The 26,221-nt window shown below is 41.7% G+C and overlaps 1 protein-coding gene across 2 annotated transcripts in view; it reads right to left on the bottom strand.

The window, feature by feature from the left end:
- The window catches only part of FLT1 (fms related tyrosine kinase 1), a 112,397-nt gene that overhangs the window by 36,148 nt on the left and 50,028 nt on the right, over positions 1-26,221 (bottom strand). The window contains exons 11-14 of one of the 2 annotated variants that reach the window (XM_030466076.1): positions 20,583-20,697; positions 11,248-11,356; positions 4,379-4,669; positions 1,327-4,215 (exon numbers count right to left, since the gene is read on the bottom strand). In XM_030466076.1, the coding sequence (XP_030321936.1) occupies positions 4,133-4,215; positions 4,379-4,669; positions 11,248-11,356; positions 20,583-20,697 (598 nt within the window). In that variant the 3' untranslated portion in view covers positions 1,327-4,132. Of the gene's footprint in view, positions 1-1,326; positions 4,216-4,378; positions 4,670-11,247; positions 11,357-20,582; positions 20,698-26,221 lie in introns of those variants that run through there. The other variant, XM_030466072.1, reaches the window with a different exon arrangement.

Here is a 26,221-nt window from a genome sequence, read left to right as displayed (position 1 = left end):
GGAAACTCTGGCAGCAAGGGCTGGAGCTCAGTGCTAGCAGCCCACACAGCACAGAAACACTGCTCCTGTTTTACTTTTATCTACAGACACTCATCTGAACGCAATATCCTGAAACACATTTCCATGACAGTCAGTGACAGGGAGTATTGGAAGCGCGTCTGATCTGTTCTCCTCCTGCTTGAGGGCCTCCGAGAAGGGCATTTCAAAAGCACTCTGAAAACATCATGTTAAAGTAATCCCTGAAAGAAGCAAAGCAACAAATCTTTCTCATCCTTATTTCAGCCCTTTGGCACTCCTTTCCCCATTTCATACAGAGCTGAAGGTTGTTCTGACAAAGACCAAGATATTTGTAATGTTTATGCACAGTATATGGAAACATCTTTCTGTCACATTTGCAACTCTCGCATCATAACTTTTGTCACAGAGAATCCAGAGAACTCCTGAGGAAATCTCACAGATGCAAATGCTCTGAAGATTCCCTCAAATTGCCCAGTCTCGAAAGAACCAGTTATTTGCAGTCTTTCCCTTCAAGGACACTGCCAGGATCAGCAATTACTAACATGGAAAGATACACATCACAAAATATGTAATAAAACAAAACAAAGTAGATACTAACTCTTAGAAAAAAAAAATTTTTAAACTGCAATAGATATCAGTACACCAAGTTTAAGATTAGTATCAGCTGATTTGATGAGATTCTGTGTTTGGAAGATTATTCTTTATCCTTTCAGAAAAACTACTATCGGAGATGTGTATCTTCACAATCATTCTGTTACCAGCTGCAGAAAAAAACTCTCCAGAAATATTATGCAGCATGCATATGAACCCCATAGTAATAAAAACACCTTTAAAGTAGGCTATCTTTGCTATGCTCTTCCCCCTTGAAATTAATTCCAGCATAGTCACGACCCTGCAGATATCAGTTTGGGCTTCTCTGAGCTACAAGTCTGTATTTTCCACAGGCAATGTTATTATTTCATTTACAGTGTAGTAGACCATTTGTTCTCTCTTCCCAAACAGTAATGAGAGCTCATGAGAGAGGCTGTAAATTCTTCATCAAATACCTACACAGTGATATGGTCAACAGTATTTGCCTTGCAGCCAAGAAGACTGCCCTTTTCTCAGTGATACCTCACCTCAATTGCCACACAGTTCTCATTTTTCACAATACTGTCTGTGAGGAGGCACCATCTGACACATGTCCATGTACACACACTGAGAAGAACTCCTCATTTAACACTTATCAGCAGTCCCTGACGGACACCCCAGCCCAGACATCCAAAATGAAGGCGGACAAAATGACACAACAAAGGCAAAACACACTTCTGTGAGTTATTTGTGATTAATTTTAATTTGTTTATAGCCATACACTAAAGATGGGTTTTCATATTAAGAAAAACTTTTTTGCTCAAAACTTATATCCAGTCACCATTCACATACTCCCAATAATTTCTCTGCTGCAATCAGCTGTTTTTTTTCAAGGACTTAGTCAACTTGAGGATTATTTTCTTTTGCAAACCACCCATTTTCTCCCATTCATTTTTGCAGTGAAGCCATGGAGGGGGGAAGCTTCCAACACCCATCTCCACTTGCCCCAAAGCCAAGGGGCTGCCCTGGCCAGCAGCAGGCACCGTGCAGGACTCAGTGCCCAGGGCAGCCCCAGGGCTCGTGCCCAGTCCTGGTGCCTGCCCACAAACCCTGCCCTGCTGGGCCCAACTCTGCTCTCAGTGCCCCTGAGGAACTTCATCGTAGGCAGAGTTTGGTCCAGGGGAGTGACAGGAGGGGTCACAGAGGGGAGAAGGGGATGCTGGTATCAGAGCACTCTCCTAACCCGGGGTGGTAAGGAGGGAATATTTGCGTTTCCAAAAGCAAACAATGGCAAATGAGGGGAAAAAACATTACAATTTGTTCATTTTGGGGTATACTTTTGCATTCCATCCATTTTTGTCCTTTGTTATGCGTATGTTGTCTGTTCACTTATTTTTATTAATCAGTACAAAAATATAAATACAAGCTTTAATTTTAACACTTAAAAAAACCCCAGGAAATAGAATTCACACCTTTCTCCCTAAATAATATATTACACAACAGAAAGCAGAGAAGCTCTCCAAAACCAGTGAGATTCTCCAGTCATCTGAGGACATCAAAAGTGACATCAGTAGCTTTTATCTGGCCACCAACAACTGCTTTCCTCATGCATTTCCAGTGAAGTTTCTCTGTGGCCCTCAACTTGGGCAGCAACACCAGGATGTTAAAACATCCTTGCACAGCATGGCCTTCCCAGTGCTGCTTGAAACCAGGCTGGCAGGACATCCACCCAGCAGTGATACAAACCATCACAATTCACAAGTTTCACAGAGGAACAGTCTTAATAGCCACATCTCTTTTTTTGGACCTGATCTTATATTGCCTGGCAACTGACTGCTACAAGTCATCAAGCTCCAGCTCCCAAGGCCATGGAAAATCTGTAACATCCTGTCATCACCTCCCACCTTGCCATCAAATGTCTTCTTACCAAATAGCCTCATAAAAAAGGGGATTTTCTATTGTAATTCTTTTGAAGACTCGCAAATGCTGAGGAATGCACTTGCCCTGTTTTAAGCAGTCACCAGTGATTTCACTTGTTTTTTAGGCATATTTTAGAAAAAAAGAGACCCAGGTCTCTTTGCAAGAACACATTGTTTCTGGAAGCCATCACACTAATAATGAACAAAAGAGCTACTGTATACAAACAGGCTATAGGTGACATTTCGAGATATAAATGATTATTCTTTTCTTTACTCTGACAACTTCCAGGTTATCAATTGTTTTCTAAGCATTTTAGGCTCCATGAAACTGGCATTATGGGGAAATGCTATTGTTTACCCTTTCACACTTGACAAAAGCAATTCCCACGTGAAAGACAAGTTTAGCCGTGGGACAGAGTCTCGATACCTAAAGGAGGAAATAGTCTGGTGAGTTCCCAAGCGCAAGAAACTGTCATGTTGTCACCCTCTATTTTAAAAGCACAGCCACTTTGTTCCTTTGCTGTAGCTATTTTGGTCGCTTTGGTCTGTTTTGTTATGGCTTATGTAAATGCTATATAAATGATCAATCATAAATGTAACCAAAATAATAAAAGCTATGTATTGTAAAAAAATAAAGTTATCAGATCTATTAAAAATAGTAACTTCTTCCTTATACAGAATTTATAATACACAGAAACATTTCATAGCAGAATCATGACGAAGGAAAACAAAGGGGGAACACTCACAAGGAAGCTTTAGGTTGCCCTTAATTCTCCTTCTGCAGTTTGGCTGGTTCTTAATCCCCATAATAAATCCAGTTGTCATTTGCATACCAAAAGCAATGAATATTTTTAATGGTTTCCATTTTGAATTTGTGTCTTTAAAAACATCTTAAAGAATTCACTGTGCTAGCTGCAACCTTGTCAGTCGTGTTAGTGTAACATTTCTCATTTAGTAATATAATTACAACATTACAAATTCCTGTATCTTTGGGCCAGGAGCAATAGTCACACTTTTATCAGTAGCTTTTTACATTAGTGCAGAACTGCCTTTAAAAATTGACCAACACAGCAACTGGAAGTCTACCTGGATTTATTTGGAGAAACACAGTTCACTTCTGTCAGTTTAAAAATTGTCATTATTATAAATGATATGATAGGTCTGTGCATTATATCAACATTTTCATTTCTTCCCTGCATACTTCCTTTAGAAGATACTTCTTAAGATTAATGCACTTTAGTGTAGAAAATGATGTCAAATAAATAAGCATTAGAACTTGCTCAGCAGGTAATATTTATAAGTCCATCAAGATTAGATTAAAATAAAAAATATATAGTCCAGTCAATCTCAAACTGAATTGTGGTCATTCCACACATTAAAGTTAACTTATTAAATGTCCATTGTTGACTGAAAACACCAGTTTTTAAAGTTAATCAGTTTATTCAGCTTTGACACTTTTGATGAGGCTGATACCAAAGTGGAAGAAAAGATTGATCCAAAGTTTTCCTTATTGCTCAGTAGGAGACAGCAAGACAAAAAATAACAACATGCAAAATGTAGCTCAGGGGATCTTCCAAACCCCAGCTTCCACGTGCCTTGTCAAAGCAGAAAACACCCGTCTGAACTCAACTGGAAGCCCATGCGTTACGATTTTGTTTGCTATTCCTTCTAGGTCCAACCCATGGGGGAATGTGCACCACCTCAGGGCCTGAAAGGTAGCAACAGCAATAAAAAATCAAGATGATATGAGACACCTGTTACTCTTTAATGAGTCCTTTAATGTTTTACATTGCTTTGTGCTGTACAATCATTCCTTGAGCTTTTATATTTGAGGATCCGAGAGTAAACAGCCTTTTTGTTGCAGTGCTCACCTCTGATTGTAACGTCTTTCTTTTGAACCACTTCTTTCCCCGTGTGTATGTTCCTTGCTCGGCAAGCATAGGTGCCCGAGTCTGCCAGAGAAACATTCTTGATGGTCAGGGTGAGAGTGATGGAGTACTCCTTCTTGAGTGACCTTCTTATTTTTGTTTGGTTGTTGACTGTCCTCGGTAGAATCCACGCAATGTCTTTGTAGAGGAATTTGTTGGCTGAACAGGATAATATCAAATTCTCTCCTTCAATGGGTATTTTTTCCAAATTAATATGGAATCCACTTGGTACATCTGTCAAAAATCAAGAACACTTTTTAGTTTACGTGAAACGAATGAGCCAAAATGAACACAACATATATTTTCCCCTTTATCAGGAAGCCTTTGAACTAATCAATGTCATTGTTTTCCTGCTGAAGTCTCTAATCTTTCCTTTCATACACTAGGATCCAGCTATTCTTATAAATGGTCTTGGAGCTATGAGGGACTTGGGCTCAGACATCAGTTGGTGTAAACTGAATTTGCTCTTGCAAGTAATGAGGTTGAGTAAAAGTTATGCCAAGTTAAGACAGGCTAGGGCAAGGTACCAAAAGCAGAATTATTTAGAGACAGCACAGTGGGACTATGAAAAGGGGAAAAAAAAATCTGATCTCAGCTCCAGCTTGTGAGGACATGAGAGAGAATGAATCTCAAGAGTACAGTAGAAAAATACTGCAGCTCATCATGCCTGGTTATACTGTTTTCTTGCTGTTCATGAGTATTCAGACAAATTATGTCTATTTCTTAGAAATGTTTCAAATCCTGAGAAATTACTGAATTTGTGATTACATGTGTGGGATTTCCCTTGGAACAGAGGTATTTACCCTCCATGTATTTAAAGTGTGTCAGCCACCCAAGAGGAAAGTAGAACCAGCACCTGCTGGCTTCAGAAGCCAACTGGCTTCAGGAAGCACTAGGATGCAAATCACTCTCTTCAGGCTGCTTGGCATTAAACACAGATGAATAATATTTCCACCTGAGAGAAATCAAAGATCATAGCCTCAACTGCTTACTAAATGTAAACATGACTTAAGTTTTCACCAGGATTTTTTACAGCAGATAGTTCAGGCAGGAATAAATTAGCCACTGATGTGAAAAGTCATACTTGAAAGAGTCATGCTTGTAGTTCCTTGTATTGGTACAGCAGTTTCCTCCAGCTGAGGAGGGATGCAGACCTACAGCCACACCAGTGGCCTCCCAGCTGCCTCCACCTGGGGCTCAAGCCTCCAGCAAGGGAGAGTCACCCCACTGACCTCAGTGAAAGCAAAATCTAGTTCCTGAGAGAAAGCACTTCCAAGTTTTACTCCTAGAGTGCAACCTCTCTTGGTTTATTTGTAGCCAATATTCTGATAAAGTCATTTCCTTCTCCTCGGTCAAGTGACATCAACTTTGGCCATGTTCAATTGTTCTTTCACTGCTAATTGCTACAGCACTTGGCTGTGAACTTGACTTAAAATCACAGAATTGTCACAGTTGGAAAAGACCTCTAAGATCACTGTGTCCAACAGTCAACACAGAAAAACCACCATGCCCACTAGAGCATGTCCTGAAGTGCCACATCTATGTGAGTTTTGAATACTTCTAGGTATGGTGACTTCACCACCTTCCTGAGCAGTCCATTCTAGTGTGTGACTACTCTTCCAGTAAAGAAATTCTTTCTAGTATCTAGCTTAAACCTCCCCTGGTTGAACTTCAGGCCATTTCATCTAGTCCTAAACCATAAACATGGTTTCATCTTTCATAAGGGAGAATTATACTTTCTTTTCCTGTCTCTTAGAGCATGAACAGCTCAGAGCTGACTTTCATTCAGTTCCATGCTTACCAGCATCACTTTAACTTTAGTGTCACAGCAGCAGGGACGCATAAAGAGTCCTCTCCAGTGGACTGGAGAGGATATTATTCACTCCAGTGAATAATATCCCACACTTCCTTTCAATAACCTCCTTCACTGATTGACCAACCCATCAGAAAGCTTCTCCCTAAATCCCCATTTTACATACTGAGTTGCCTTGCTTCCCAAGGGGAATCACAAGCACAACCTGCTCACTGCTGCCTTTCAAAGTTCTGCCTGTTGGAAGTCTGACAGTAGTTGCTCCTCTTAAAATCCTAATTTTCACACTCAGCCCTGAGTATTAAAGACAGGGTAAATGAACTCCTACAATTCCTGGAGTGAAATTACTTCTCCTTCCAGGGGAGGCCTGATTTCTGTCATTTGACCTCACTGCACCCTTGCAGTGAGAGCAGAGCCAGGTGAGTGCCTGTCACCACCTGCACCAGGTGTGTAGTTCAAAGACCAACCTAATGGGGACAGCAGCACTAACACATCAGAATGGATATCAAAGCCTGTGTGTTGACCTGTTCCTCTTTGTCATTGAATCCCCTTTTTACCTCTCTCCAGCAAACAGAACTATAGAAAAACTTTAAATTTAGTGAATTCATCTACCAGGGACTATCATCAGCATCCTTTTTAAATATGTAATGGCACCTGGTGCCAGATCCTTGTCTTAGCTGAAGTGCTACTAAGATGAAACCTTTGCCTACAGAGGTTACAGTATATCTAGCCTACATCATAAAAATGTAGGCATCTACTAGAATTTAGTTATTTCATGTATGTGCAAAAGTTTACAGCCCAAGAAATGACAGAGAAACCTCTAAGGGCAATGTAACTCATCACCTGAAGATGAGTCAAATTCCACAGACCCTGATCCGTCAGGTTTTATTAGGAAGAGACTCTTCATGACCAGCTTAGGCTTAGATATCTAACTTCAAGGCTTAAAAGTTGGATGAAGTGACTCCTATGTTTCATTTTGTCAAAAAGGACTGAATTCAGGCATGCTTAAATTCAATCAAGGGTCCAAAGTCTCGATCATGGACAAGTATTTGGATGAAAGAAATTGCTGAATCTTACTTACAGTACATCTCAAATTGTTCTGATATGTGCTGGGAAGGCCATGATATGGGTCTGAAATATTGCAAAGTTTTGGCTTTTGCAGATGCCAGTACTCAGAAAATGTTAGGAAGAGCCAAGCAAAATTCTGCAGATGATACTAGATTTCCCCTGGGACTGAGGTGAATGAACTATTTTTAATGTAAAGTAACACATGCCAACAGAATAATAGACTTGCAATTATTTCCATGTTCTCAGGTATGGATCTCTTCTGTGAAGAAAGACTATTTTCTGAATAAATCTAGGGACAAAACCAAAATTCACAGGATTCCAAAAGAATCATTTGTTTAAAGGTTACAAGCCCCCTAATATATGACACCTCTCATGAATTGTTAGAGGCTCAAGCTAGCTAAATAATGTGGCTGGGAATAATGTAAAAGGGTTTTATTTACTTTAGTGATTTGAAGCTTCCTGTGGAAATAGCTCCCAGGTTTCCTGATGGAAGATTTTGTTTATCTTTGCCAAGCACCATCAGGAATCTCAAAATAAAATGCGCTTAGTGACATTGGGAAACCAGGGAGATAAGGCAGAGCTGTTCCTGTTTCACCCTCTGTAATTGCAAACACACCCATGGGCCTGCTGTGTGCCAGCAAAACAGCCTAAAATGTAGGGGAAGGGGCAGGCTGGAGGGAAGGGGGCTACCAGACTTAAATTTGGCATAAAGGTGGCATACAGAGACTGTTTCTGTACCAGCGAGCAGGACAGCTTTCAGAAATCACCTCTCCACATTGCTTTTATATAAGGCTGAAAGCTACTTCTGGGCCTTAAATAAAGATATGATTTTAGAAATAAATCAGTGTGACAACACCCCAAAAAAGTCCATTTGACAGAGGGAAAGGGAAGGAAAACTACAGCAGAGCCCATGGACTTCATATCCTACACCCTCAGGCACAGGGTATAAAATACACAACTCTCAAACTCCCAGAAACACACACAGACACACAAATTGCACTTCAAGCTTAGAAACATTGAGGTTTACAGTAACTTAAGAAAGGGCTTGTTCTTACTGGGTCCTCTCTGCTAGACTTTCTTGCACTTATTTCCTCATATATACCTTTTCTTGAAAGGGTGGAGCATGACATTGCCAGATAAGAGGCCAAGCTTTGCCTTCCCACCACCTTCCCAACCATTTCTGCCAATAGAGGAGAGACTCTTACACCATCACAGATGCTTCACTGGAGCATATGTTTTCTAATTCCCAGGACAAGCTTGAAGGAGTTTGCTCCCACGGAAAGGGATTCTTCCTGTTCAGGACAGGCTTTTTCTCTATCTGCTCTTTGGAGTCCTTTCTGGATTGTGCTTTTTACCAAAGGCAGCAGCTTCCCTTCCTACAAGGAATCACCTTCTCTTGCTTAGACACTGCTCTTACACAGTTCTGTGTTCCAGGCTGGATTCACTTGGCGCCAGCAGACCCAACAACAGAAGATAAACTAACCCCAAGCTGTCACATGAGACTTGAAGTATCGGTTTTGGACTCATCAGAAGGAAATACTTTGCAGTGTCCTGTTCACATTAATCAGCATTTAGGGCTCTCATTTTTTAAATCCCTCAGTGTGTTTTTCAGCAAACACTGGACACATTTGTTTCATTGACATGAAACGCAGGCAGTTACCCAGCATTTTGGTCTCAGCCTGATGCAGAAGAATTATCACTACACCGAGCAAGCCCAAAGGATGGGCTATTTGCACAAACCAGAAGAAAGATTGGTTGATTTTTTTTTTTATTTGATTTGATTGATAAATTGATTTTTGTAAGGACAAACCAGCAGTGTTGTTTAAACAAACTGCTTTCAGTCAGTGTCCCTGGGCATCAGTGATTTATCAGGACTTTCCATGTCACACAATTGAAGTGCTCAGCTCCAGGAACTCAAAGGACAAATACATTTCAGCTTCATCACCCTACACAGAAGTTTGCCACCAGCCAAGATACTAAGAATTTCCAAGACATAATAAAACAGCCACTCCTCCTTATGAACATCAGCCAAAACAAGAGTCTTCAAAGGAAGGTCAGAATACTCTGCAGATTCTCATGCAAGCATTGGTATCAAGGAGAAGGATTTCCTTCTACCCCTGGTCAAGATCTAAGAATGGGAGATCTAAGTAGGGAAACCAGCTCTTTGATGTCACAGCACTAAAATACCCGAAACCACCATTACAACTTTTAAAAGGGTATTTGGGTACAGTGAATGGTTTCAGGATCTTCCATGTTACATTTCGAAGACTGAGAAAGCCAAATTCAGCATCTTGCCCATTAAAAGAGCTACAGGCTGAGTAAGTAACCCCTAATGACTGCTCAAAATTCCACATGAAGTCCCCCCACACAACTCCATTGGCACATTAATTTATGGAGAGCACTGTGTCATTATTTAGCTTTCTGTCTCAACAGATACAATGACAGGATAGGGACAAGACCAAAACTTTGATTTGTGAGGGGTGACAGCAATCACCTTCGAGGTGGCAAATTTTGTTGTCACATCCATTAGCAGAACGTGGAGATGTTCTTGTTTCTGCATATTAACAAACAACCTGTCTATGTGCCACTTGTCTGTTTATACTTCAATAACTAATTCTCATGCTTGTTACCAGTTTTCTATATTTAAAGGTCTATATCCATATCTCTAAATATGAGCAATATTACCAGAGATAGTCAGAGTATTAAAAAAATATAATTTTTCATCCACAAAATTGAGAGAACAATTTTCAAAAAAGCTTTAGTTCTTTTTTTTTTAGACAAATCTAATGAGTGTGCATATACTCTCTTTTGATATCACTCAGTGTAATAACAGAATGAGTTTTACTAAAATCACTTATCAGAATGATGACAGACTGACAACAAAACCAGCTAAAAGGAACAACAAACATTAAATGGGATACATTCTTTTTCAGTCTTTTTCCTTTCAGCTTCAAAATAATGATTTTGAGATTAAAGTAGCAGAATGTTTTAATCTTTTTGTCTTTTCTCATATTTTGGAATTAATTGCATGTCTTTAATGACCTACACTGGAAGTTATCATCAACCTAAGTGCTCTGTGAGCTACCACTTTGTTAACAAAACCAAAACTATCTTTTATCAGAAAACAAATATTTTGTTATGGCACCTGCAGACATTATGCTGCTAAATCACACAGTAATTATCCTCAAAAACTCGCTGTGTTTTTTTTCCAGTAATTCCTGAAATCAAATATTTAATAATTTGTTTCTGAACCTGCAAACACTTGCATACACCTAATAATGAAAAAAAAAACCAAACAACCTGCACATATAGTTGTGTGTGCAGCTAACACAATGAGTCTTCTCAGTGCCATGGCCAAGTGACATCCAAGGTTGTCTTTCTCAGAAGAGGGAACAAGACTCTGGACACTTTTCTACCAACAAGTTGCCATAGCCCCTGAGATCTGTGAGAGGATTCCCAGATACCCCAAACATCCCCCCTCTGACACCAGGCTTCCTGCAGATGCTGACACTGCTCTGGGCACCACACTGTGAGATCTGGTTGGCAGTAGGATGAGGCTGCAGACATCACCAGTGTCACACATTAAACTGGATTAACAGTGTATGAGAATACAGGAAAATTTCATGTGTGGAATGATTTCAGAGTCTGGGTGATTTAAAAGGGGGAAATTACAGGTTGCTAGGTCTGTGAGCAGCTTGTGTTATGGTGGGACACTTGATGGAGGGATGAACCATTCACCAAATCTGTTGTCCTTGGAAATCCAGATCACCTGCTGTGAAAAACCCTTCCAGGATCATGCAAAAACATGGTAGGAGTTTACAGGTGCACACATTGCAATTCTCAAACTGTCATATATGGAAAAGCCACAAAGGTCTCATAGTTATAATCCCAGGACCAGGAAATACGTTTGGCTCTAGTGGGGACTGGATCTTACCTGTTACGATAAAGCTGACATTTCTTTCAGCTTTTCCCACTTTATTGGTTGCCACACAGCTGTAGATTCCAGAAGATTTGGCTTCAGCTACAACGAGAGTGCTAGCAGTCTGTGAAAGAAAGAGAGATTTAGCTCTCATTGGATCAGGAACTCAGTTAAATCTTCCCTTCTCTGTCCTAAGTCACCATTGACAGTCCCACGATTCAATGATGGGCACCACTGGGGGTTATCTAAAGGAGATATCAGTGTGTACAGTTTTGGAAAGGGTGGAAGGATAACAGAAAACAAGGTTCTTGGGAGACCCTCATACTATTAGATCTATCATAACAACAACAACATAAAAAACCCCTAACCTTTCAATGTGTGTTTCAAGTTGGTTTAGCTCTTGCTGCTGATACAATGATAAGCTACAAAACATGAAATGTGACACAAAATGGTTCACCCAAGGCGATGAGCAGATTGTAGGGCAGCCAGACTGCAAAGGGAATAGGTGAGGAATGTCGCAGGCCGTTGGATAACGCTGGGGAAAGAATAGCTTTTCTTGGCACTAAATGCATTTGATTTCTCTTTCCTTTTCTCAGGTCTCAGATGAGAAAAGTCAGAGGCAAAAGAGATGTTCATTCATCCTCTTTTGGAATATTTCTGTTTCCTGGACTTAATATTTCTACTATAAAATACTAATATACCAGGTTTCTTCATGTTGTATGCTATCATCACCTTCAAAAGGTTCAGCACACTATTTTCACATAGTGATATGACTTGGAAGGCAAGATTTCACAAAGCCAAAGTCTTTCACAAAGACCTGAAATGCATTTGGAAAAATAAAAATCATTGTAATAATAAGACTTAGACCTTGATGGGGATGGAAAGCCATTGTTAATAGCTTGGGCACTCAGTGAAAAGAAGGTCATGCAGAAGCAACCCAGGTGTCATTCTGATATGGAGCTGAGACATAAGGCAGACTCATGAAGCTCATCAGTGGGACATACTCTCACATACACCTTAGTAGCTTAATTTTCTATCTTTCTGTCTCCATTTTACTTCTTATGGTTGGCCGTGGTTACAGACAGAGCTGGGACAGTGATGAAAGGAAATTGCATGGCCAGAGAATCCCATTGTTTGGAATTGGTTTTCCCAAAAGCCTTCAAAACTATTTTTGTGCAATTAATACATTCTTTTAAGTCTGCCTGATTGCTGGACTCCAGAGGCAAGCACAGAGGGTGAGTCAGTAATAAATAAGAACCAGTTACCTACTTTTCTACACAAACACTGGATGGATATTTGCACGCTTCTATGTCTCTTAGTCAGAGAACTCATGGCTATTCCCAAACTCCTTGTTGAACAGATATTACGGATTTTCTGACTTCCCAAAACATTCTTTAGTAGCAAGAGTCTGTTACTTTTCCTAGTACTTGAAAAACCACAGTAGAGTCAAGTTGTTTGATTTTGGTTTGTTTCTTTTAGAAAACTGCCCTATGGCCAATTCAAGACTACAAATGATGCTAACAGCACCTCTACCCCATTAAGCTGTCTCAACAGTCAGCCACCAGTATGCTAACAAATTGCACTTCATTTCTAGCTAGAGGCTTTTTTAACCTACCTTTTTGGCTCTGCTGTGAGATGAAAGAGGCTCAGTAACACCCAACAGATAATTACATCCCTTAAAAAAAATAATCATCCTGTTTTGCTAAACTCAGCAGGCTGACCTCTACAAATTCCTAATTATAAAGTGTGGGTCCAGCCCTGTCTATATTTTGTCATTCTCTTTGAATTCCTTCCAGTTTTTAAACATAATTTTGTAAAGTGTGGACAGGGCCCAGAGGCAGGATTCCTGCAGCTGTTTTATCAACAGTGCCTCAGAATAGAAGGAAGTCCCATACCATCTGCCAGAGGGCTAACATGGGTGGTTAGACACTATTTCTGCCATCATAGACTTCCCATCACAAAATTAGGCTCTTTTGGGTTAGTTGGTATTTCCTCATAGCAACCTTAACCTGGTAGTCTCAGGCAGTAACAGTGACCTAAAATGAACAATGAGGAGAATGAAACTCTTGCTCTCTGTCTGTAGGACACCTGTCTTTATCCTACTACATCCAGAACAGCATTTCTGAGCTTGAGAAATTCATATCAATTATTCCTCCCACCATTAGTTGAATGGTTTGGAATTATTTTTGAAGTATCAATCTATATTTTGCCCTGATGCTATCAGATATTACTTTTAATTAAAAACTGATTGTGTTCTCTACCCAAGATTTACAACCCCAGCCTTCTATGATGTGATTATTACTTCAGTTACACTGAGGATGGCACATAAAGTTATGCTTAAGCAGTCTGACTGCAGTTACTGACTGGAGTGGTTATAGATTATGCCTTTCCTTGAATATTAAATGACCCTAGAGAACATTCTTCATCACTAAAATTCAGTGATTTACACTGAATGCTTTTCTGCAGCACTGTTTTGGTTTTGACCAATTTGCACTGCCTCATATTTGAGTCAGTCCTCTAGCACAGGCAGAGGATTACTCCCCACAGGCAACTTGTATGCAGCCAACATCTTTTGGAGTGCAAGGGAAATAAATGTTATGAACACAGTACTTAGTGCCAGAGAGCATTCACTGGTATGTTTACTTGACTAAGGCAGAGAAAGCCATAGGACCTAGGAAAAGGCAAGACTTAACTTTGCAACAGAACAGAATACTTTAGAGACAATATGTCTCTGCATAAATCTTTTAGCTTATAAATGAGTCATAAGGATAAGATAACATCTCTTTAAATAGTTCATGAGCCCTCCAGTGGTGCAGTCTGTGTTCTGCATTGTGGATGGCAGCCAAAACCCACCAGATAAGCGGAGTGTACAAAACTAAGCCTGGCATGTTGTTGTTTATTGAGCAATTATGGCTGTAGGAGATCAGTTCATGCTGTATGGTTTCTCTATACAGCTATTGCTGCTAAAGGAGCAAGAGAAAAAGTCTGCACAGCCTCATGTCATCTGGCTCCATAACAGAATTTCAGCCCCAGGGTTTGTATCCATGGTAAACAGAGAAAATCTGAATCCAGTTGCCCTGACCAGAGAGAACAGGGCCAAACCTTCCTGGCATGTGGACATATTGAGCATCACCTGTCCCACAAACCTCATTTACTACTAAAGCCCTGATCCTTTATTCCTCCCTTCTGCAGTCACCTTCTCAGCTGAAGCATTACCCTACAGGCAAGGGAAGACAAGGCAGCTGCTACCTCAGAGCAAGGGAAATAACTCATAGTTTGCTGCTGCTTCTGCCTGCAAATAAAAAAGGCATTGAGCAGAAATCCTGAGAGATGAAAAAGGAAATTACTGGCTTGTTCATGGTGGAAGCTGATGAGGAGAATATGGAGGAGGTAAGAGAGTGCAAAGCAACTGGCACAATCATTGTGCTTGGAGGCAGGATGGGCCTTTTTTTTCCCCTCCAATTCTGCTTGAAGTTCTTTTTTAGTAGCTTAGGCAGGGGATTCCCACTGCTTTAGCTGGTGGCAGAAAAGCAAAAGGAGGTTCCAGAAAATGGTTGGTAACTTAGCTCTTTCCTTGTTCCTATAAGGTCTGTAAAGACACAGGCATAAACATGCTCCATCCAGAGACTGCTGTGCTGGCTTCTCTAAACAGCCCACACATTTAAAAACCAAAATACTGTTCTTTCAGCATTGATCAGGGGAGTGCAAAACTGCCAAATACTGTCAATTTCTTCCTAGTCATGCTTTTAAGAAAACATATTTGTTAAAAAAAAAGAAGGGAAATAAATTAAAATGTGTTCTCTTCACCCCCTTGGATGCATCTTTGGCTAAAGGAGTATTATTTAGGAAGATCCAAGTTGAAATACTGGCAGCACACCACTGGACTGGTCTGCTTATGCCAAAGCCATCTGATCTGCATGCCTTGTATATAGGCAAGGAGTGTCAGTGCAAAACAGCTGGGCAAAACGTTTCATCTTAAGGTCCACCCCATGAGAAACACCAAAATATCTTCAACAGCAGGACATGAGTGCACACGGGAGAGCAGCCCCTTGCCCCTGGTGTCAGAAAGGCAAAGTCACTGCTGCTTGACAAGCACAGCTTGTGCCTTTTCTCTGTATCCTGTGCTGTGCCTCTCAAAAAGGCCACAAGACTGAATGCACCCATCAGGAGATCAGGCTGCAGACAGCTGTACCATGGGACCAGGGCCACTTGTGGAGGGAGGAAGCACCCAATTCATATGTCCCTCCTGCACTGAACAAGGGAGCCAGAGGGAGCCACAGCTTGGCAGAGGCAGGTGTCAAGTTCTGCTGGTTTTAATCTCACCAAGGGCTTGATTCAGCTAGCACCTCCCAGCAATCTGCTTAAAAGTGTTGACAGCAGCTCTTGTAGCACTCAAGAAAGCTCCAGGAGAAGTTACAATGTGCTGAGAGGAAAGCTATGCTCCCACAGCTATCTTTAGCCTGGCTTCCTAGGAAGATCACACTGTCTGTCCATCTGTCTGCCAGCCTGTCCATCTGTCTGCTAATATCCTCTCCTTACCCACATTCTTGGTAATTTTTGAACCTGTTCTTCATTTTGGCCAAAATTAAAAGACAACTCAAAGTTCATACAGTCCCCTGCATTTCATGAAAACCAGCTGTTGGGTAGAGGAGAAAGATCAAAGCGAGTTATGTTGTAGTGAATTAAACATCTTTCTCTTCTCCTTTGGGTTCCAGATGGCAAATCAGCACAGATGTACTTGGCCAGACACCTGGCATGTGTAGGGAATGAGAACAAACACAACACATGCTTCCTTGTCTCATCAGCAACAAGTGGACATGGAAGACAGCTCAGTGTTTAGGGCTTTGCAGGAGAGATGAACTCATTCTGGTTTTCATGGTCATGCCAAATGTCCAAGAAGGAATAACTCTTCTGATTATCTTGCACTTCACTTTTGTGTTGGACCCTCACAGCTTTTAACAGTATCCTCAGTAAGCACATGCCAGGTTGATCCATCATTGCCAACCAAACCAGAGATGGACAAGGTTTGGTCTTGCACAATCTTGTTACAGGGTCATTATTTCCATTTACCCTCAAGTCAAGTGGGACCACTAAAATCTTGTGTCAATAAGGTACCTATGCAGTAGAACACAAGGCCATACACAGGCACACACATGGAATGATGAACCACAACTTCATGCATTGCTGTTTATTATACATAGTTCCTGGAGTCATGCACTGTGACACAGACCCAGCTTTCACAGTACCTGTTATTGTCAGTGGGACCCCAGCATTTGCTAGCAGCAAAGGGATGGGATAGTCAGGGATCTTCTCTTCCATTTCAGGCTCTCAGGAGTGTTCTATAAGGTTACTTTCCCCCAAAAGGAGAGATTTTGTCCTCTTCCTTCTAACTTTTCCATGTGCTCAGCTACCCTCCTGTCTAGTGCCTCCTTCCCTTGGATTTAGCATCCTTTCTTCTTGGCCAACACTTCTACTCATGTCTTCTTGGCACTCTTCTGCTAATTCTCCAAGCCCAGGGTCTATTCTAACCTTTTCTGCAGCTCTTTATCCCTTGTACCCTTGTACAAAGAGTACTGACTCCTTTCAAAGCTGTTGATAAACTTGTATGTTTGCACACACAGGAGAAAACATGTGCCCAATATGTATGCAGAGATACCAATAAATGTACCAGCTCTTTGTACCTTATTATTGCAGAACATTCATGGATTGACATTTTAATGAACACTGATCATGCTAATTATAATAATAATCAGTATTAGCCCTGAGTCACACATAGCTGTTAGCTTTAGCTGGGAACACTGAGAAGTGATGAGTTTTAGCAGCTGAATGGCATGAGAGTGTCTGTGACTTGTTTACATGATAAGCCTAAGAATAGCCCAACTTTGTAGGAAGTCTCTGAAATGTCCAACAAAATTAGAATGAAAATTTTGGGTGGGGCAATTGAATAATTTCAAGAGTTGCCTTATGATTAAGTATTATGGCTGATGTTACTAAGTTCTTCCATTATACCACTCGAGTTTCTAAATGTCTGTTTAGAGAGGTTTCAGCGGAAATGTAATTAAAACACTGCTGTTGTCACAGTTTCTATGTCACCAGAAGAATAATGTAGCACAAGCTTCCTGCACTACTTTAACCATAGACACACAGGGTTTGAGGTTTTTCTAACTTTAAAAATATACTCGTGGCTACCTTGATAACCACAAACAAACAAACAAACAATCAACCTACCACAATGAAAAGCCAAACTGCAGAGACTCAGATGTTGCACATACAGGAAACAGGTGGAATGGGCACAATGTCTTTAAGCAAGGTGAAAACAGCTACCTTGATTGCTATGAGAAACCTTTTGACCATTCCTTGTTCATCTCTTCCCTTGATTACAATAACCTCATCCGGTGGTCACCCCCATTTCTCCTTTCATGCTAACTCAAATGTGCAACTTTTTGAGTGTCTTCATCCATTTCCTACTGCTTTGTCTCCTACATCTTTGTTGTTTCCATTGAGCTTTGAGATTGTTTTTACCATGCATGCTACACTTGGAGGTGGAAGTGGGGTAGACACTGTTTAGATAGCAGGACTCCCTTGCCACGGAAGTGCCTCAGAGAGCTGTTCATAGCTGTCTGCAGTAGCAGAACCACTCACAGTAGCAGCCCATCCAAGCCAGACCCTTGTGTGCTCCCAGCCAGACCTATTCAGTGAGCTCAGTGCTATTAACTGTCTTAGAATATCCCAGCAGATGAGAAGGGTTTTGTCTGAATTGTGTCCCTTTGACTGTGCTCTAGGAGGCCAAGAATGACCTTTGGACTGCAAAGAGTGAAAATCTATAGACTCCCATAAAAAAAAATAATAAATTCCTGGGTACTCTAGAGCAGCTTGTGTGAACACAAATCATGCAACTCACAGCTTGGCCAGGAGCTCAGGCCTATAGGCAGTTCCTACTCACAATAGCAATCCAGCCATGCTTGAAAAGCTATTGGAAGAGGAGCAGAAATGAAGAAAACCTTAGAAAAACTGTGAAAAAAACTGAGCAAAGAGAGTGTTTCACTATCCTCCCTTTCCCCATAGAGACCAGGAGGAATAAAGCAATGCAAGGCAGGCCTTTCGTAGTTGAACTAAACAGCCTGAAGGCAAGGAATAACATGGAGAAGCAGTGTTTCACCGCAAAACTTTCACTGTAATGCATGCAGAGACCATCCCTTGGTTCATTTCTGGGCACGTTTTTAAAAAAGGGGCTGCTTGCCAGAGACTTCAAACAAAACCTGCAGTTCTGCTGAAGGGACCCATTATTAGCACCTTCCTCCAGGGACAAATTTATTTGCTGTTGACTGGAAGTTGCTTTGACAATTTCAGCCACTCCTCTTCCGCTGTCTCCAAAACTCATGGTACACAAGGAGAATGTGGTCTGGTCATGAGACAGCTCCTTCTGCACCCTGTGAGCAGGGGAGACTTCAGCCATAGCATGGCTAGATGCCTTCTGGAAAATAACTGGTCCTCATCATCTTTTGTTCATCATTCCCCCTTTGGAATAGATGATGTCTTCCTGTGCCTCAAATGATTTCCCTTTCCTCCTTCAAATCCCTCCTTATATCTCATTTTTCATGTGCCTTCCTACGAAAGTGTCCCCTAGGAAGCTGTTTTCTCCCATCTTTGACTTGATCTTCAGGCATGTAGAGGTGGCCAGCTAAATAGAGCAAATGCCTCTCTGGGATCCAGCCTGTTCCCATGCGCTGGAACAGTGCCACGAACACCTGTGGCACTTTCTAAATAATATAACAGAAGGAGAAAATGCAGTCCCAGGCCTGATTCTTGGCTGCACGCAAAGACCTATTTAGTCTGCGGTGTGTGAAAGGGCCCTAACATGGGAGTAATTACAGGTCATAGCCATTTTCACACGCAGAAGACTGAAGGCAGCCATCAAGGAAAGGAGACCTATGTCCCCAGTGCCCTTAGAATTACAAAAATCTCCTTAGAAATGACAGACCTGGAATAAGGAAGGCTTTAAAGTTTGTAGTCTTTTCAGCAGTTACTTCTACAAACCAAACTAGCCTGTGAAACCAGATGCTGTGACAGTGGCATGGCATTGCACATCTTCTCCTGAACTCCTCTATAGCACAGGCTACCTGGCTACACCAAATCAGTCTCAAATCTGACACATAGAATCACAGAACAGTTTAGTTCAGAATCACAGACCTCTTACCTAAGACGCCATCTACTCCAAACTTTTTGACATGGGCAGGGACACCTCTCAGCTTGACAAGGTTGCTCAAAGCCTCATTCAGCCTGGCCTTGAACATCTCCAGGGAGGAGTCATCCACAACTTCTCCAGGAAATCTGTTCCAGAGTCTTGACACACTTGTACTGAAGAACTTCGTCCTAAAATCTAGTCTAAACCTATTCTCCCTCAGTTTAAAACCAACTACCCTTGCCCTGTTGCTGGACACTCTCACACATGAAAAGTCCCTCTCCAGCCTTCCTGTAAGTTCCTTTCAAGTATTGGAAGGAAGTTATAAGATCCCCATGGAGTTTTCTCTTCTTCAGGCTTAACAATCCCAGCCCCCTCACCCTCTCCTTGTAGCAGAGGTGCTCCAGCCCCTTGATCACCAACTCAGAAAAGCGCAGTTAATCTGGGGCATCCTTCACTAAAACATCTTAATTTGAAAGTGTAAACTGAAGGACATTCCTCCATTGCCCTTGGCAAGTCAATCTCACTGGCTTTCTCACATTAGACACCAGCAAATGACAGGCCTGCTCATCTTTCAGAAGTGTCTGCATCTCCCCATGGCCCCTAAGGAGATGCTTAACTTGGACTAGACACCTAACATCTAAACAGTGAATGCCACTGGGATGAATCCCACCATGCTGCCTCTGGCATCTCTCTTAAAACTTTTTTCTGGATTAATTTGGCCCTTTAAATTTCTGCGAGAAAAGACTCGGTCATCTAATAATCTAGGACCACATCTGCTCATAAAGTCTCTAATGGGAGTAAATTGTTTAGTTCTCATAGAAAAAACAACAGGAAATTGTGCAATGTCACAAAATGAAGCAAAGATGGCCTGGAAACCTGCCCCTGTGCTCCTGAAATGCCCCAAGATGCTACAGAACATCTTCTAGGGTGAATGCCATTGATAGACTCTCTTGGCATGTCACTTACCTTACTATGATTGCATGCAGAAATAAGTACATCTCTACATCTCAGCAAATAAACACCAAGAACAGAAGCAATTTGCATGTATGCAGCTCTTCAAATCTAAACAATATAAAAACACTGGCATCTTCACTGTTCCCTTGATAGCATCTTACAGTGCCTTTTCAACACGTCCCACAGAGAGATCTGGTCCTAGAAATCTTACCTTATTTTTGCCCTCTATTACAGCTGTTCGCTCAGTGATGCTCTGGATCCTGTTTCCTATGTTGCTTCCACCTTTCAGGATGAAAGATCCTTCAGTATAAAAGCAAAAGCCATGCCTGAAGACAACAAACATTGAAGTTTTATTGATTTGGTGAGAGACTGGAACACTCAACACAGAAAACAAAACAATTATTCTGGAGGCAGTGGTTAGTCAGGGCACTGCAGAACTGCAGGTTCTGAGACTTTACCAGGCAAGTAAAGTTACTTTTCATAAAATCTTGAGGTTTGGAGTCTGATGACTGGATCCACTTCCACAGCCCTTCTCTGAATATTGGCTTTCTGAAGTCAATGTTAACATTTAACCTACCATGGACTGAGAGGTCAGAATTTACAATCTGAGTCTAATTATAGGGCTATGCAACATCAACATCCCATTTCCAAAGCTCCTGTTTTCAGCTACTGTCATAGTTTAGGCTTGACATCAAACATGAATTTGTATTATTTTCAGCCTTAGATTCAAAACAAGTTATATTAGTTTCAAGATTCATTTCATAGTACATTGTATGCTGTTTCACTATGTGCACTATGTTCTTTTTGTTACCATGAAAAATGATGCAAATTCTCATTCTGGAATGTTTTCTTTACCTGACTTTACAAAATGGCAAAATATAAATACTGGGACTCAGTGATTACAAAACACACTAAAAATAACTGTGTGGAAATTCACAAAACAAAGATAAACAAAAATTTACAAATTACCAAAGAAATTTCAATGTTCATTTAATGTGAAAAAAAAAATCAAACTCATTTTAATGAATCAAAATCCCAGAGAAAAAAAGTTTTTGCCTTATGCAACAAATTGGCTTCTAATCAGAACATTCAGGTGTGGTCATGGTAGAGCTAATTTGTTTGCCAAACCCTGATTTAGTACACATGGAGATAAACACATTGGAATGCTTCTTAAAATACTATCTGTCCCTGTTCTTCTTTGAGGGTATCTAGTTTTGCTTTCCATCCAAAATTTAGTTGTTGTTTGTTCAATTCCAGCTTCACCAGTAGAGTTTAACCCTTCAGCAGGGTCAAGCTCTTTCAAATACAACGTGTTCTTTTGATCTCCACTGGATTTGAAAGATAACAACTGTAGTATCTGTAATCAAATAGTTTTGACATATCAGTTGTTTGGAGGAATGACCTTTAAAGCCCAGTGACTGGATAACAATATGTGATGCAATCCTGACCAAATGATGAGGTTCCTTTCCCTTCAGCTAACTGTGCAGTTTGCAGAAACTTTGTGTTGTTTATGATATGAATGGTACACTAACATTACATGCTTGCTTTTAATTGCATAGCTTTGTGTCAAATCAGACACTATCTTAGCAGATATTACAGCTTAAAGAGATGATGATGTGTGAACTAACTCGGGCTGTAATCATTAACATAGACACATGATTGCCTGTCCAAATTTCATAATAGGCAGTGATCTGAGAAAGACAAAAACAGGAGCAGAGCCTGTTCAGTCATGTATGGAGAGGAGACAAAAGGTGGCAAAAAGGCCTATTGAGCAAACATTTCTTCCAGACTACAATTTAAAAGCCAACTATTAATAGATGATTGTTGAGAACAAGGTGGATGGATGACAGCAGCGTGAAGAGGGTTGATGCAGTCAGATAGCAAAAAATTGTTAACAGTAGTTCAGAAAGGTAGATGCCATAGACTCTGCATATTTGATAGTCTGTTTCTATAACAAGACTAAAACAGAGAAGACATGGTAAAGCTGGTAAGCTGATAACATTTCCATGGCCCAGCAGATACCAGAACCTATTTCATGAAGCCAGTACTGTAGGTGCACAAAGAGTATCAAAGGCACATCCTTGTGACTGGATATTTGGGCATTATGTATAGGATGATAGAAATGTCAAAATCCATTTCACCCATACTAAAAAGCAATTGTAACTTCTCTTTCACCAGAGTGAATTTATGCTTCTTTGCTGCAATCCTAACATTTGTGGTCTTTACTTTAAAGGTCCTTACCAAGATGTGTATTTTGGTGAAGGACAGAAAGAAGGCATAATACATATTCAGAAACTGCTTGTGCATCTCTGAATGGCACCTGTAATACCTTTTCTTGCAGTTCTGGAGCCTCCAGGCTTAGTTATTATTATACTCCTCATAATTCCTTGAAAAAGACTATATATTTAGGTTGCAATGTCCTAGGGATAAGGACAGTGTTATGTCTCTGTTGATGCTTAGTACAATGGGGTGCTGATTACTCATTAATACCGTGATACTAACCACCATCATAATTACAATGATATCAAAATAAGAAAAAAAGCACCTGTAAAACACTAGATTAAATATTAGCCCTGAAGGCACGTATATGGACTCCACTGACTTCACATACCACACTATCTACAAACTGCTGATTACAAGGTTAACGCAATTTTAGTGGAAAATCAAATACATTTAATAGCTTTTGTCCATGCTTTTAATAAAAAAAAATTTGTCATAATCAAGCTGAGAACACACTGTCTAACAGCCCCCACAGCACCCAGCAGGAGATGCGAGTGCTGTCGTACATTCTACTTCAGCTGGATCAGCAAACAGCTACAAACCAGTTGCACCGCAGCTGCCAAGCAAAGTCCAGGACAAGGCTCAGACTCATCCCTTTGGTTGCAGAACCAGATGCTTTCTCTCCTCAGCTGCCAAATGCTCTCACTTTAACCTCAAACACACTACCACAGCTTGGGGCCAGAGAACACGAGCCACCTCCTGTCTCAGCTAGTTACTCAGGCTGGTGCTCGGTCATCCTCCCTCTGGCTGTTGCCAGCGGTGCCACATGAAGCCACTGCTTAAGCCAGCAACATGGGGTAGAGATGGGAAAGTGGCAAATGGGAGTAATTAAGTTTTGCCTTCTAACCTGACTTCAGCTCCTAACAGCAGGCATTTTGTAACAGAAAGAGAAAAGGCTTGGCTGACCTTAGATGCAGTCATCAAACCAAATGTTTGTGTTAAGTACAGATGCTTGGAAAGAAGAGGGAGAAATGAAAATATAAAAATTTACTCTGGCTGGGACCAAAATAGACAATCATCTTCCTGTAAATTCAATTGATGTTTCATTGAATGTGTCCTCAGACAACACCAGCTATGTATTCTCCTGTTTTACAAAGAAATTACAAGCTACCTTAAACTAGCTGCCAGTGAAAATAGCAAGAGTATCTTATTTGTAGCAGGAAGTGCCTGTGTTTGCAGGGAAATCCCACTGAAGCTGAGTTATACCATACTTTAGGTATCTCCGGAGAGCATGAATTCCTAAAATGTTTTGTCGTGGGATGAGCCTCATTGCTTTGCATCTTCAGGAGAGCTTACAGAGGGGTTACTGCCAGGTTAAATGAAAAAGCACACAGTGTGCACAGAGACTGATAAACAAGCTAGTATCTGCCAGCACATTTCTTAGCCCTTCTTACACCTGCTTCCCCGCAGCTCCTTTCACGTCCCGACTCCCCGGCTGTGACTACGCGCATGTAGGGAGCCTATACAATAAATGCTGAGGGGGTGTGTGCACAAACACATGTTTTTAAACATGCTGTGATCTCGGAGCAAGGCTGCTCTGTCCCAGCCGAGCCCCGGGGGCAGCAGGGCAGGCAGGATGCTCACCCCCCCCAGCAGGTTTTTCCCCTGTGCCTGCGTGCGTGCTCGCATGCGCGCTGCCGACACGCACAGACAGACGGGGACACGCATCACCCGCGGTGCCGACACCCTGGGGACCCGGGTATTCCATCGTGAAAACAGCAGCTGTCAGATCTCCTGCAGATCTCCAGAGAAGCCCAGGGCGGGGGGAAGGAGGGGTGAGAGCGACTCCGCTGGCGCTGGGGGCCGGGCGAAGCCCGCAGCAAGAGGAGGCTCAGCTCCCCCGCAGACCCGCTCGCCGCCCTCAGCTTCGGGAACTGAGACGTCTTCAGAAGGCCTGGGAGAAGTTTATGCAACCAGAAGTAAGTTCGGCTTACTTCTCTGTGATGTGCGGAGCTGGCACTGGTGGGAGCCCCAGAAAAGCGTCCTGGGGGAGGGGAGTAAGCCGGCTTCTCAAGAATACATCAAGCCCTTGAGGAAGCAGAGTGTGCCATGTTTGAAGATGCAAAGATAATCACAGTGCTGGGAACCGTCTTGTGTAGTGGAGGAAGCCAAACAACAAGAGGAAAGCAGCATATGCTCCTGATTTCGCACAGGAAGCTAGCAGCACCTCCTGCCAAAGTGAGATAAGAAAACTCCCATGGCCTATTCTGGACAAGGCCATGGTTATCAACCTTAGCTTCACACTGTCCTCACTCTGCTCTGCAGCCCGCTCCCTTTTCTAATGAGTTTCAGAGCCCTCACCTCTATTAGCATCAAGCATGGCAAGCACAATAGTGTGGTATATTTATAACTATCAATGGGGAAAAGTTTCCAGGGTAAGAGTGTACTTCATGTTATCTTGATGTATTTCACTAAAATCAAACTGCAAACCAGCTCCAAGCTGAGGTCTTGCCTATGAAACTACTGGTCTCAGAAGTTAAGTGAAGCTTTTTGTCACACCAGTGATTTATAGCAGAGAATAGGAGCTGAGGTAAAGGATTTGTCTAATTAGTCACAGGACAGATTTGACCTTCTTGTGACAAAATGAAAGGCCTAGACACAGTTTTTCTCCAGACACAACCTCTTCCCCATCCTGGAGACAGTTCTGGAATTTGCAGTTTAAGTACTACAGTGATGAATACCAGCGGAAGAGCCCCATATCAGCTGGAAAAGTTCTCACCATCTCCTGTCTTCTCATCTTTCCAGACCCTCCCTCCAAGGCCTTCCATGTGATGCCAGAGGCCATTGCAACCTCTCCCTCTCTGTAACATCCCATTCAGTTCTCTAAGCATTTCTCTTGGCAAAGCCACTGACAGCCTCAATCACACTCTTATTTACTGAGGCAGTATCTGAAAATTGCACCAGAAGTAGGAGCAAGAGGAAAACATCTTGCCATTGATGATAAACACTTCTGAGAGTGATTAGTGGCAGGCACAATATTTTTCTCAGCACCTATAATTTTTTTAGGGCAGCAGCCAATTCCTAGCAGCATCAGGACGATGTTATTGCAAATTCAAGTTGGGCTGACTCATGTCTTTCAAGAGGCGGTGCTGATGACACACACTAACTTTAAGACAGGAACTCTGGAAATTCCTGGAATTGTAAAGAATATATAGGAACTGTTTTCCCCTTGGGGTTATCAAAAAATCTGAATGACATGGGCCTTGCCTCTTCCGCACCTCAGCATCCAGTGCAGTGTGATTGGTAGCACAGGGCTGGTGTAGCCACGTGTCCTTGGGAGCATTGAGTCAATTTGAGACAGGAAACAGAGAGGGAAAATAGTAGCAGGGAGCATGTAAGTGTTGTGAAACGTGCTTTATGGGGGTGGAGGGAGAGAATGTGTGCTGCACCCCCCCGCCAGCATGCTCTACTGGCTTCATCTCTAACACTGTAATGTTCTTGTCCATTAAGGAACAAGCCTTCCCATACTATGTCAGAAATAATTTGCTAGAGGTTGCAGTTCCTGCCCCACCAAATACGGTAGCAAAACTGCAGACAGCTGCGAGTTCATCCCAAGCACCTTCCCCAGGA

This window comes from Calypte anna, chromosome 1 (assembly GCF_003957555.1).
Source record: "Calypte anna isolate BGI_N300 chromosome 1, bCalAnn1_v1.p, whole genome shotgun sequence".
In the NCBI taxonomy this organism is placed as follows: domain Eukaryota; kingdom Metazoa; phylum Chordata; class Aves; order Apodiformes; family Trochilidae; genus Calypte; species Calypte anna.
Note: the sequence above shows the minus strand (reverse complement) of the source record. Positions and strands in the feature narration are given on the sequence as shown.